Below are 14626 nucleotides of genomic sequence, written 5' to 3' on the forward strand. Positions count from 1 at the left end.
TGATATGCTTTGATGACATTACATGACACTACACACCCTTGCACTGTCATTCTTTTCACACACTTTTGATGACTCCAGTTGCTGAAGAAGTGCTCGTGAATATGTGAAGATTTCTCAATTTTTCATATTTCTTCAGAATTTAAAATTACATCAAGCATCTGGGATAAGTTCTAATCTTTTTTCAATCATTTTCACATTGTTTTGATACTACTATTACCTTTTTATTCAATAAAATAGGTTTGTTGCCATATGGCAACATTGTGCGGTAATGGAACAATATTTTGCCCATGCTAATGCAGAGTAGCTTTGTATGAATGACAATGTATGGATGCACTGATATAGTTGGATGGTTGTATTCTACTCATATATGTATATATATTTGTATACATTTATAAAGTAAAGTAAAAGTAAAGTATAAAAGTAAAATTTTATTACTTATTTTGTTTAGAAACTAAAGCCGTCAGTGTTCTATGGCAAGGCTGAGAGGAGGGCTGAAATGTACAGGGTACAAGTGGTTATACCATCTCATGAAAGTGAGGATGAGCTAGGGATCAGTGATGAGGAGTATGAGAGGCAGGCAGAATTAGGCCTAGTAGACTCAATATGTAGTAGACTAAATGTTGTTGAAATAATCGTTTCACATTGAGTAGTTTCACTTGAACAGTTCTTATGAGTTTGCGTCAGATGTTTTGTAAATGTTGTTGAAATAATACTTTGAAAATTAGTTTCATATTTTGTACACAAAGCTCTTGAAAACATTTTAAATAATAAAAACAATTTAATTTCTAAAAGACAGGTCTGTAATCATCTATGAATTTCATGTCATTTTGGGAGAAAACACATCAGGCTGTTCCATTGTCGCACAATGTTGCCATATGGCAACGCACCCAAAAGTACCCCCCGAAAAAGAAAAAAGAAAAAAAAATGTTAATTTGAGTCTATTATATATAAAAAAACACTAACATTTTTTTCCATGATTGCATAATAATGCGTGCAGTAGAGGGTTAACTTTTTATGAAAAAGAAGCTGCAATTGTTCATCAATAAGTGAATTTCTCCTTTTTCAGACCTACTTTCCTTATTCAAATGTAGACACTTTAGGATCTGTATCATATGAACTACAGCCTAAAGGGGTGTAGAGCAAAAGTTCAGATTTATGAAACGTCGGCTAAATTTGTTGTCTGTTTGTAGTGCTATTGTTGTCTGTAAAAATGTGTGTGCATGCATATTCATATTTATCAACAAAATTCAGTCCTGAAGGCAGTGGTTTTCAATCCTGGTCTTGGGGACCCACCACTCTGCACATTTCCTGTCTCTTATCTGAAGGGGGCGTTAACACAACTTTTTAAAAAAAAAAAAAAAGGAAAACGTATGCGTTTTGGCAATTCTAACGGTCACCACATTTTCAAAGTTTGGTTTGCATACTAAAACCTAGGTGGTTTTTAGAAAAGTTTAACATTTCTTGCATTATAAGCGCTAAACAATAAGTGTTAATGTCAGGTATAAAAACTAGGTACTGCAAACACTTATAGATAACAGATGGCATGGAGCACTTACTGAGCTTGAAAAGGAGGCCAGCTGCTCACATTTGTCTCTGCATCCCACCAGCCCCTGCACATCATCTCTGATGCGCTCCAAAGCCTCCTCTAGCCTCCTCACCTCTGCCAGCAAAGCCTCACTGGAGCCGCTTTCATCCTCCTCGCTGAAGAGAAACAGACATGCTTTACATTACAACATCCATTTACATGAAGTACCTGGAATATTACTTCAATCTGGTTTAATGTTTGAAAGACATCACTGTTGACTGTTTAAAGATAATAACCCGGGATCAGGGGTGGGCGCCTCAGCCTCAGGAATCTTTTGCAATGCGGGCTCTTGTTTTCTCTGCAGCTCCTAAATTGAACACATTAAATTGAAATCACCAGTTCTGCTGAATCTGTTGAATGTTGCTTATGGAATCAGAGGTCATTATATCATACTCAAAAAGCATGGGTACTGTGATGTGAAAGTTCAGAGTAACTTTGGGCCAGTGGTTTAGAGCCTTCCACAACCAAAACTAAATCCTGCAGCATGCTGATATAAACCACCTTGTGTGTTCCTGGTACAATTTGAATGTCACACCTCAGTTTTGCGTGCCAATGTCTGGAGCAGAGCCTCAGCTTCGGCGAGTCGAGTATTCTCTGACTGTTGCTCTTCTGCATGCTTTTCCTGACGCTGCAGACAGAAGCAAAACACATCAAATCAGGAACTAATTAACATGCTAAACAAGGACTTAACCCTTGTGCATCGTTTAAATTTACAACCTTTCGTTATGTTTGTGGCTGAAAACAGCCACTACTTTAAACTGCTGTAAAAATGTATCAGATAAATATTTGTTTCAAATTTTTTTGCATAAATCTATTAATCAGCCTCAGTCCTGCTCAAAAATACTAAATGTTTAAAAAAAATTCAGGATTTTAACTCTTTAATTGCCAAATTCGTAAATGATGTCACTGATTTGGGAAAAAAAAACACACAAAATGACTAATTTTCAATATAAAATGTGATTGTGGACTGGATTTTTTTTTACCTTTTATCACAGTCTTGGACATGTCAAAGATTAGAAACAACATTAGTTTTGATGCATTGTTAGTTTTTGTGCAGCATCAGATTTTAACTTTTTCTCCCTCATTTACTGTTTGTGGCTGTTTTTGCCCCATTGACTTCCATTATAACCACATTTTTTGATTGCAAAGCCATGACACCATATAATCATGCATTTTTGATTGTTGGTGGTTTTCCCTGTTGGGAAGAGGTAAAATTTGTAATTTTTACTGTTGATAACCAGGTGGAACCATTAACCCTTTAGATAGGCCTGTGCAAAAAAAAAGCTTAGTTTCTGGCTTTTACATGGAGTGTATATGGAGTATAATAGCATAATAAAGTGTGTGTGTGTGTGTGTGTGTGTGTGTGTGTGTGTGTGTGTGTGTGTGTGTATGTGTGTGTGTGTGTGTGTGTGTACTCACCTTGATGCGTCTGAGAAAATCAAAATATGCACCTCAGCTCTCAGAACTACATGGAGTAAACAAAAACAAAGTAAGTGTATTTATGCATCTGCTGCCTTTTGATGGTGAGAAATGCAGACTAAACAAATACAAAGCAAGTGGATTTAAACACTTGCATGCAAGCCTGCTGGTCATTTGATGGTGAGAAGAGCAGCAAGCAACATGAGAAAGGGCTTGACTTGTAGTGAAGTTTCAGAGATGATTATGCAGCCTGACCCCTCCAGCGAGCTGCAGGATGTATCGTCTTCCCCCTCTGACACCACAGACTCAGGAGAGTCAGATCCTGATTTGGATGTGGCACCCTCATCATCCTCTCTAGCTTCCACTGAAGACGAGGAGGATTCGGAGGATCCTGGATCTGGGTGGATTGGGAGAAATGGCGAAGTGTGGTTTTCAGTCAACTCCCTTTCTTCAGCCTGTCAGAGGCGTGACTCCAGGGCCGACGCGCTATGCCATCGCAAGGATCTAGAACATGAATTCTGTGTTCAACGGATTCGTTTTTTTACTGAGGAGATGATTGACCTCATTGTCAGCATGACCAACCTCCATGGGCGCCGCACAATGAGAAACGGGGTGGACTCCACAGATCTCCGTGCCTACATGGGGGCTACTGATTTTGGCTGGCGTCTACAGGTCCAGAGGGGAGTCCACACGTTGCCTGTGGGATCATCGCCTTCCCCTCCTATTTTTACTCCGTAAAAGACAGATTGAACACAGAATCCATGTTCTGGACGCTTGCGATGGCATAGCACGTCGGCCCTGGAGTCACGGGAGTTGGCAGGCTGAAGAAAGGGAGTTGTCTCCGCGTTGGTGGAAAACCACACTTCGCCATTTCTCCCAATCCACCCAGATCCAGGATCCTCCGAATCCTCCTCGCCTTCAGTGGAAGCTAGAGAGGATGATGAGGGTGCCACATCCAAATCAGGATCTGACTCTCCTGAGTCTGTGGTGTCAGAGGGAGAAGACGATACATCGTGCAGCTCGCTGGAGGGGTCAGGCTGCATAATCATCTCTGAAACTTCACTACAAGTCAAGCCCTTTCTCATGTTGCTTGCTGCTCTTCTCACCATCAAATGACCAGCAGGCTTGCATGCAAGTGTTTAAATCCACTTGCTTTGTATTTGTTTAGTCTGCATTTCTCACCATCAAAAGGCAGCAGATGCATAAATACACTTACTTTGTTTTTGTTTACTCCATGTAGTTCTGAGAGCTGAGGTGCATATTTTGATTTTCTCAGACGCATCAAGGTGAGTTCACACACACACACACACACACACACACACACACACACACACACACACACACACACACACACAAACACACACTTTATTATGCTATTATACTCCATATAAACTCCATATAACTCCATGTAAAAGCCAGAAACTAAGCTTTTTTTTGCACAGGCCTATCTAAAGGGTTAATGGTGCCACCTGGTTATCAACAGTAAAAATTACAAATTTTACCTCTTCCCAACAGGGAAAACCACCAACAATCAAAAATGCATAATTATATGGTGTCATGACTTTGCAATCAAAAAATGTGGTTATAATGGAAGTCAATGGGGCAAAAACAGCCACGAACAGTAAATGAGGGAGAAAAAGTTAAAATCTGATGCTGCACAAAAACTAACAATGCATCAAAACTAATGTTGTTTCTGATCTTTGACATGTCCAAGACTGTGATAAAAGGTTAAAAAAAATCCAGTCCACAATCACATTTTATATTGAAAATTAGTCATTTTGTGTGTGTTTTTTCCCAAATCAGTGACATCATTTACGAATTTGGCAATTAAAGAGTTAAAATCCTGATTTTTTTTTACACATTTAGTATTTTTGAGCAGGACTGAGGTTGATTAATAGATTTATGCAAAAAAATTTGAAAAAAATATTTATCTGATATATTTTTACAGCAGTTTAAAGTAGTGGCTGTTTTCAGCCACAAACATAACGAAAGGGTAGTAAATTTGCCCACAGTGTACTGTTGAGTTTTTGAAAAATTTCAAAGCATTTTCCCAAAATATGTGTCAAAATAAGATTTGTCACCAAAAATCATTCCATTTGCTGAAACACAGAGAAAGTTATGGCCAAATTTAGACTAAAAAATACCCCATAGTGGATGAAAACATCCCCAACAGCACATAAGGGTTAAGCATTTTTCAATTAACTGAATTTAATCACAAAAAAAGGCATTACATAACATATAACTGAAAATAAACATGTTAAGAATGGTGTTAAACTAAGAACAATGTTAAAGTTATGTCAGGATGTTAATCTCTAGTCGTCTCTGTGCTCTACACAGCTGGGGGTGAGTTTAGCTCACCCAAGTTACTCTTTTATCGTGAACTTCATAAACAGTTCACAAGTTTTGGGGTAGAAAAAAAAAAGTAAGTTCTTGAAGTCTTATACCATGTCCTAACCAGATGCAATTTGATAAGATTCCAGTGACAAGTGATTTCTCTGCAACTACGAGACGAAAAAAAAAAAAAAAGCCAATCAGAAGAGTGTGTGGGCAGGCTCTATGCACGCACACAGCACTCGCAACGAAGTGGATAAGTACATAATCAAATTCATAAATATTACAGCATTTTAATATTAAAAATACTAATTGAGTTACTGAAACGATCTTTGTCATAGACCCAACTCAATGTGAACAAAAGTGTATTCTAATGGCTTCTGTGACTAACAGTATAGCAGACTACATGCATTAAAATATCAGTTGACACTATATCTCCCAATACTATGTCTTATGATATTTAAATTAATACTTAGTTGTGATCAAAACACGTTGTTACCCTCGATACAAACTACAGATGCAATGTAATGCAATGATGATTGAGAGATCATAATCATAAGCCTGATGTATCATTTGAACATGATTTTTCTAAAAATTATGTATTAAAAGCAAACCTTAGTTGCTTCACTCCAATAAGTGCTCATCTTGAAATATATCTAACAATATAAAAGTTCTACTTACATCTACTTAAATATCTGTAAAGATTTCACCACAAAAAGAAAAGTGGAGGACATTTTTTACAATTATAATAAGGCCTTTTGCTGGCTAAAAAAAGTATGAACTATTAATCAGATGAAAGGTTTTAACGGGTTTTTCATCAACGTTTTGATCATGCTGATAATTTAGAGATCTTAGAAATGTGTATAAACATGAGGCAATAGGCCTTATGGGATTAAGCATGATGTCACCTGTTGCGTGTTCTTGGCCTCTTTCTGCACTTCTCCCTTCAGCAGGCTGAATCTCTCCTCCAGCAGGTCTCCTATCCACTGGCCCAGGCTCTCTCTGTCTGTGTGTCTGTGAAGCTCTGACCGCAGCGTGTTATAGAGACTGAGCACTTCAGTGTGCTGCTCTTCCTGCCTGAGCAAACCCCCTGCCACTCGATCCCACAGCTGAGACAAGCTCTCCTCCAAATGCATCATCCTCTCTGCCTCCACTGACAGCACAGATGGCCTCTGGGAGGAGCGAGACATGATAGGGTAAGATGCCCAGCTTAAGAACAATGTCCTTATACTTTTACATGGTAACATATTTAGATCTACGTTTAACATCAACCAGAACATTAAATGAAATAAATAAAACATTTGCTCATTTACTCGCCAACAAAATTACTAAAACTGGTCATATTGCCCTACTACTGTGATGAGATGGACCCCTACCTGAGGCGAGAAGACCCCCTGGCTCAACTTTTACACTTTTGATATTCTTATTTACATTTTTTTTAACGTGTCATTAAATGTTCAAGAGCCCCTGTGGTGGATATCATGTGTTTAATGTTGAGTATATGCCTATGTGGTGGTTTTTTAAATATGCTTTAAGACAAACCATGTGCAAATTCATCAGCCAACACCATTGCTGAGTATTTTCTCCTTAAAACTGCAGTTTACCAAAGACAGTCTCAAAAACACGGTTTGAAATCGCACGCTCTCAACTTCAAAAACATGTTGTAACCAATCACATCTCAAACGCGGGCGGGCTTTAGCATATTACTATGCTGCGAAGTAATCCTTTGCATAAAGTTCATGAAAATCCAAACTGACCTTATCAACTTAAATACAAAAAATAAATAGTGATATTTCTCTAGCCATTTATAAATTGGGCACATATCACAGGGTTTCTGCACACTTTTTAAAGTCAAATTTAAGGCTTTTAAGACTTTTTTAAGACCCGAAGAAATCAAAATGAATACCATGCATTAGGGGTGTGCAATATTGAAAAAATATGTCTCCATACTTTCAGTTTTGTTGATAATGATTAGATAATATTTTACTGATTGTGTTTCTGTGCTTGGTGCCATGGCTGGTTTAGGCCTGTTGTTGACAGCTGACTGACGAAGATATTCATATTTTTCATATTCTATGCAGTGGTCAGTTCACAGCAGTGACAGAAGTTAACATTTTTTATTAAGGGGTAATATTCGCCATCTTAAATTGATTTCCAGGGGCATTTTCACCTATATATGGACATTTGTAGATGTATGCATCACCTTTTATGTCAAATTCTAACATTAAAATTAAATTCTATTAGAATAATTACACAATACCACGGTTACCAGTCAAATTAAATCAATAAATCAAAATCCATCTTTGCAGAGGTGAGACAGAAGTGGCATCAGATCTGGCATTAATATATTTACATTGCATTTACAATTGCATAAATAAAGCTATGAGATTGTTAAATATGAACTAAATTCTAATTTAACGTTCTAATTAAAGGGTACTTTAAATGTGAAACTAAAACTGCCAGTATGTGGCAGCAAGTCACTGTCGTAATAAGTGAGTTGAGGGAGTCATTCATTCAACCGATTTGTTCAAACGACTGATTCATTCGGGAAAGAAGCAAGTGATTGTTCATTGAATCATTAAATTGATTCGTTCAAAACGCGGATTCCATTCAAAAAAATCATCGCTGTCTGTTGCATTGAGACTGCTATGGCTTCATTTTGAAATTCTCGTCTGCGAAATAAAGGGAAAACAAACAATATTGACAATATTGTTTATAAATTTATCTCACAATGTTAATTTATTGTTAATTTAACTGTTATATAAAATAAATATCACATTTGCAATTGTGCACGGTAAAACGGAACTCTTGCTGATGTGATATTGTAGGCCTATGATAACAACATAATATGATATAATAAATATAAGACAAAAACTCATTTGTGGGCGCCAGTGGCGGCTCCAGAGATTTTCTGTTGCAGGTGCTATGGGGATGCTCAACACTTAAGAGAAGGTGCTTTGAATTTTGGGGCGTTTCATTATGGAGGTCGCATCGGACCACCATAATGAAACGCCATCATGAACAACACCATAATGAAAGTATACACATGCGTACATGCCCACATTAACTATACTCGTTTTGCGACTATAAGTATATATATACTGTATATATATATGTAAAAGTATTCAAGGGCTATAGACAGGGACGCAACTACCAAGTGTCAGAGGGGTATGCAGCAACATTTTTGGCAATCATCAGTCTGGTGCACTTTGAGAGTTAAAAATTAAAAGCTCCAACCCATATTCAGTGTGCAAATTAAACAAAGAAAAAATCAAACCTCTTTTAGTTAGTGTCAGTCTACATTACACTACTACATAATAATAGTTAATTAATCCCATGATAGTAATAGCCATATATTGTAAAACAAATGCACTGAAAAATAAAGGAAACTTTCATAATTGATTTTGTACTAATTTCTATACTTGAAAGAGTATATTTCTATACTTCACATTAAAGATGTGATTGGGCCAGCCCAGTGTCAATCAAGAAAAGAACCAATGGGCCGCTGATCTACGCGTTTCATGGGGTATCAGAAAAAAAAAACGAACGCTGACTTTTTTTAACCAATGCATTACACCGGCACTAACCCATGCGCCGCCAATTAAGCAAAACAAAACGAATGGGCCGCCGATGTACGAGTTTTATGGGCCGTTAAGACAAAAAAAAAAAAAGTATGAGATGTATCGGCCCAAAAAGCACGTCGGCCCACCGGGAATCTCCCGGATGGCCAGTAGTCTACATGCCTGGACGTCACACTTTAAATCCTACCTGTTGCCTTTCACCATCCACTTATTTACAGTAGCTGCTGTCGCATCAATTGACATGCCATCTCCTTTTCCCTCTTTCTCTTTCTCTTTTTATTCCCCGACAGCTTTTTTTGCTTTCTCCATCTTTTTCGACGACAACTCACTAACGTTACTCGTTCCTGCTCGCTCAGCGCTCACGGCGACCGCGCCCGCCAGCGCGCGTCCGCTCGCGATTTTTTATTTATTATTTAATTCCTGTTTTGAACAACATGAAAAAGATTATTCAAACATGACATTAAAATATAAATATAAAAAAATTACAGACATTTCTTGGGGGTGCTGGGCAGGTGCTATGGCTATTATAGGGGGAGCTACAGCACCACCTGGCTCCTCCCTGGCGCCACCACTGGTGGGCGCTAGTAGTAGTAGGCTAAATTGCACTGTTGAAGATGTAATTAGTAGCTAGTAATTACATTATTTTTTTTAGAGATGTACCCAACACTGTGCATAAAGTATGTTAGGAGATTAATGTTTTAAATATAAACAGTTTTAATGTACAAATATTAATTGATTGAAAAATTAAAATATAAAAGGCTTAAACCAGGGAACATTTATTTCCACTATCTCAGTTTAATATTCAGTGAGGGGAAGGAGTGTTTGGGAAACAGTCAGTATTTCATTTGATGCCAGTAGTGTGAATGTGTGTGTTTGAACTGTCTGAGCAGCTCCAGATGCAGCAGAGTTCTAACTGTGGTGACATCATATTGAGAATGCGTCATGGCAACTCTAAACGACAACTCTGACTCTGGTCTACTGTTGGTGTGTTAGGAGTAAATCGATTGAAAGACTTGAGACTTTCTGCAGATATTGAATTCTTTTAGCATTCGGTGTCCATAATGGCGCTGTTTAGCAGTATATTTAGTAAATTGTTTGGGTGTTTTGCTCACTTTTCGCGCAGAAGGGAGACACCTCAGAGAGCACAGCAGTATGCAGTGCAAGAATTAGCGGCTGGATATAGAGAAGCTGGAGAAAAGAAAAGGAAGGTGAGAAAAAGGAGGAAACAGAAGATTACAGGGCCAACGCCACTTCTTGTTGAGGTCAAACCTCTGCATTCTACAGTCAGATCTTCCTTCTTAAAGCCAATAGAGGGAGAACTCCCAAAGCTTCCAAGTGTCTCCGGACACCTCGCTCTACCAGGCACTCGCCTCAAACCCCTGCCGCCAGTGACAAAACCAGCCGTGCATCCTGAACCAGTTCCAGCACCTGAGGATGAGTTATCCCTGCCATCTTCTCCGCTTCAAGTGGATCCTCCCAAACCGTCGGCGGCTCCTTCATGTCCAGAGGAAGTTGTTTCCTTCCGACGCTCTTCATCCCAGATGCGTCCTGCGAAACCACAGATGCATCCATTGGCGGTTCCTCCACGTCCCACTCCAGCACCTGATGCACTGTTTTCCATCCGACGCTCTTCATCCCAAATGCGTCCTGCAAAACCACAGATGGTTCCATTGGCGGTTCTTCCACGTCCCACTCCAGCACCTGATGAACTGTTTTCCATCCGACACTCTTCATCCCAAATGCGTCCTGCAAAACAACAGATGGTTCCATTGGCGGTTCCTCCACGTCCCACTCCAGCACCTGATGAACTGTTTTCCATCCGACGCTCTTCATCCCAAATGCGTCCTGCAAAACCACAGATGGTTCCATTGGCGGTTCTTCCACGTCCCACTCCAGCACCTGATAAACTGTTTTCCATCCGGTGCTCTTCATCCCAAGTGCGTCCTCCCAAAGGACTTCCTCCGAGCCCCACTCCTGCACCTGATGAAGTCGTTGCTCTGCGACGTCCTCCCAGCCGGAAGCCTCAGCCGTTCACTTCCCCGTTTGAGCCACTTCCACAACTCATGCTGGTTGACATCGAGGATGAGGAGAACGAGCATGTGGAGGACAGAGAGAAGACCATCAGTGACTTACTCGAGACTGAACGCTCCCAAACGCCAGAGGCTGAAATGAGAGCGAGAAAGATGTTTGCCTGGTTGGAGAAGGACAGCGAGGTGCAGGAGGAAGAGTGGGCGAGCGAAGTGGAGGAGATCCAGGGATTTGAGGAAGAGGAAGGTGACCTCAGGGAAATGGGAGACTCCAAGGCCATGCAAGGCCATTCGGATGAGGCGTCTCAGATCGATGAGCACATGATGAGGCTCTTCTGTGTAGCCTCTCCTGACGGCCCCAAGACTGAGACCCAGCACAAGGCGACCGTCCAGAAAATGTGGAAAGTGCCACTTTTTCTGTTCACCTGGGCAGAGGAGAAGGCCAAGAAACAGGAGGAGAAGAAAATGATCAAAGAGAAGGAGCGAAGAGAAAAAGAGTTGCTGCTTGAGCGCTACACGAACGATCCGAGACTGAAGCACTTGTGGATCAACAAGCACAACCGCAACTACAACTCCTCCTAATGCAGATCATCGTCCCTCCTCACCTTTAACCTGTGTAAATAAAAAAGTTTGCAAACTAAAAGTTTAAAGATCCATGACTCCTCCTGACTATGAAAACATAAAACACGTGTAATATGAAGTGAATCAATTTGAACTAATTTAAAAAAATATATAATAATAATTTGTTAATCAAGTAAACCATAGTTGCTTCAATCCAGTTAATCTCCATCTTGAAATAATATCAAATGTATTCTTATAAAAGTCAGTAAAAAAAAAGATTTCACTGCAAAAAGCCACAACATAAAGATGGACATCTTTACAGTTATTCCAAAAGGCCTTTTACTTGCTTATAAAAAAAAAGACAACAGAAGGCATTTAGTAGATTGTATTCAACAAGTTTTTCAGCAGTTGATCATGCTGACAATTCAGAGGCCTTCAGATATTCTGATTTCAAATATGATGCAATAGACTTTATAGGGTTAACTAACAAATTACATTAAAAAATTACATTTTTTTGCCAGCATTTTGGGAATAAATTTAGTGGAGGATGAAGGGAGTTGAAGGATGATTTTAATGTTTCATTTATGACGTGGAACATCATATTAGAAAGTCTCAGTCTAGTGCATAACTCTTAATGCATGTCTACTGTTTAGAGCACTTGACCTTTTTAAACTAAAGATTGGTTAAATAATACAGATGCTAGACATAATTAATCATAACTAATTCTTTCTTTTGTTGATCAGACGGCAGTGAAGTTTGCCAAAAAAAAAAAAAAAAAAAAGTAGGCTGCCAAGTAGAAACAGACTTACTTCATCAGCACTAAGTACCGGTAGGCTGTTCTCTATTTTTCCTCTGTCAAAAATTACTGCTCCACCTTATCCACAATAATAAATGCACCCAATCCTTTTTAAAATAATAAAAAATAGAATTTTATTTGAAAAGCCAACCTATAAAAATCACATGACAATTACAAAATCCTTTGCATAAAGATCATGAAAATCCAAACTGACCTTATCAACTTAAATACAAAAAAATAAATAGCTATATTTCTCTAGCCATTTATAAATTGGGCACATATCAGCTGGCAAAAAACAGGGTCAGATCCCAGTCTGCACACACACACACACACACACACACACACACACACACACACATCCCGATCCGTCCCGAACAATAAACACACTCTCTGCTGCCTCTTGATGGACTGGAGCGGATCTACGTCTCACATGCATCTAACCAGGAACAGTCCCAGATCAATTATAAACATTATCAAAACGTTCATGCCTTGCACAATCAGAAGTAGGCCTAACTGTAATTAAATGAATGCCTGATTCAATTCCATGAAATGCTGTATAGACATCTATAGGCTATAAAACAACAGATTTAACATTAAAAAAAAATGTACATCTTATGTTAAAATGTTATGTAACCTTCTACCTTTAAATACTTTTGTAACCCGCGTCTCAGGTTAGTGTAACCGATAACTAATTTAAGTAGCTATTAATAAAAGCTGGCTAGAAGCTCTAGGTACGACTACAGATCCAGAAATAGTAAAAAGGTCAGCAGAGAACAGACAACACAAAACAGGTAAATTTGAGAAATGTATTATACAAAATTAAAGACAGTTATTTACATTCCCTGCCTACCTAAGCCGGCTTCCTGAGTGCACAGCGCACAATAAACCCAAAATAAATAACTTCAAATAAAGAAAGAGTCCATGAAAGTTCTTGGTGTGTGTGTGTTTCTTGCAGTATGTATGTTCTTTTCACTACCCGGGTAGGTTTACGTGTGTTCTTATCTGTGTTTCAAATGAAGGCACAGGATGATGATGGTTCCAAAGATGCCACGGCTGGCCACACCAGGCTCTTGTTCCGTTCACTTCTGCGGTTGGCTCGCCACTGACCACCAGGGTCAGATTCAGATGGTCTATCCCTTTCTAAAACCAATACATACAGTACAGAATGCATTAGTTACTATTGCCTCATTTCTGTTCAAATCTAATCAACTTTTCTCCATTCAAATGTCAAATCAAATATAACCAATTGTAAAGGATATAAATACTCTAATTATTATGTAAATGAATAGGTACACATCACACCACATAACATAAGTCAGTTCCAATGAACAACAATCAATCATGTACTTCCATCTCACAGTATAGAAATAAAATCATGAGATTTCTGAAATCGAATATTTATGTTTTTAACCTTTTAAATCTATTTATGCATCTTAACATTTTAAACATCACATTTTGATAAATGTATTCTTTTTAACAGTTAAGATGAACTTCTGCTCCTCATATACATATCAAACATGTATATTTGCAATTAAATGAACTAAATCACCCTTATTTTACATATGAAAACAAGAGAATAAATACTCCCTCAATCAAATGACTTAAGTCAACAAAACAGGGTATAAAGGCACCTTTAGTGGTGTGAATACTATCAGAGCCCGTCTACGGAGAGCCTTGGCACTTCCTATTAGCCCCATTGTATAGATGGTTGGTTGCAGTTCCATTAGAATTCCACTGGAGGTGATCGCGGGCGAGTGCAGACTGAATGGGAGTCAATGGGGCTATACGGCTAAATTTGTCTCTTTCACCCGATTGCCGTTGAGAAATCTCAGATTTTACTGTAGGTTTTGCAAGTTCAACATGCGTTATAGGTCGAAAATTGAATGAAAGAGTACTTATGTCCTTTCGATTTCTTACAAGTTGAGTTGTTGTTGCCCATAACACGCTAGCATTCTGCTAATGAACGCTGATTGGTCAGTGAAGGACTGATTACGACCAGAGATGCCGCTTGATGGCATCGTGGCATCCGAAGCGGGACCAGAAACAAACAAAACAAAAACTCTTCTAGCACGTGTATTTACCTGTGTCAGCTGTGTTGTCGATGCCTCGAGTGAAAAGAAAGTGCAGAGCGCGAACGCACCAGAGTGAGTGAAGGATTGCCGTAAAGCTGTATCTCTGGTCGTACGATGTGTATGACGTCATTGACACTTTAAAAAACTTTTTAAAGCAAATAAGTGACTCGAAAAAATCTAACACCCAGCAATGTGTAATTTCTTTGCGTCTCCTTTCAAATACAACATTCAAATTACTAGACAAAAAATTATAT

At 38.8% G+C, this 14626-nt stretch overlaps 1 protein-coding gene across 1 annotated transcript in view; it reads right to left on the minus strand.

The window, feature by feature from the left end:
- Positions 1–1247: 1247 nt before the first annotated feature.
- The window catches only part of LOC311096545 (uncharacterized protein), a gene marked incomplete at its 3' end in the record, with an annotated part of 74826 nt that continues 61447 nt past the window's right edge, over positions 1248–14626 (minus strand). Inside the window, exons 10-14 of the mRNA XM_084135742.1 lie at positions 6244–6507; positions 2121–2213; positions 1822–1892; positions 1557–1701; positions 1248–1319 (exon numbers count right to left, since the gene is read on the minus strand). Of these exons, the coding sequence (XP_083991868.1) occupies positions 1248–1319; positions 1557–1701; positions 1822–1892; positions 2121–2213; positions 6244–6507 (645 nt within the window). The remainder of the gene's footprint in view (positions 1320–1556; positions 1702–1821; positions 1893–2120; positions 2214–6243; positions 6508–14626) is intronic.

Source organism: Abramis brama, assembly GCF_963993115.1.
Source record: "Abramis brama genome assembly, chromosome: 14".
Taxonomy (NCBI): Eukaryota; Metazoa; Chordata; class Actinopteri; order Cypriniformes; family Leuciscidae; genus Abramis; species Abramis brama.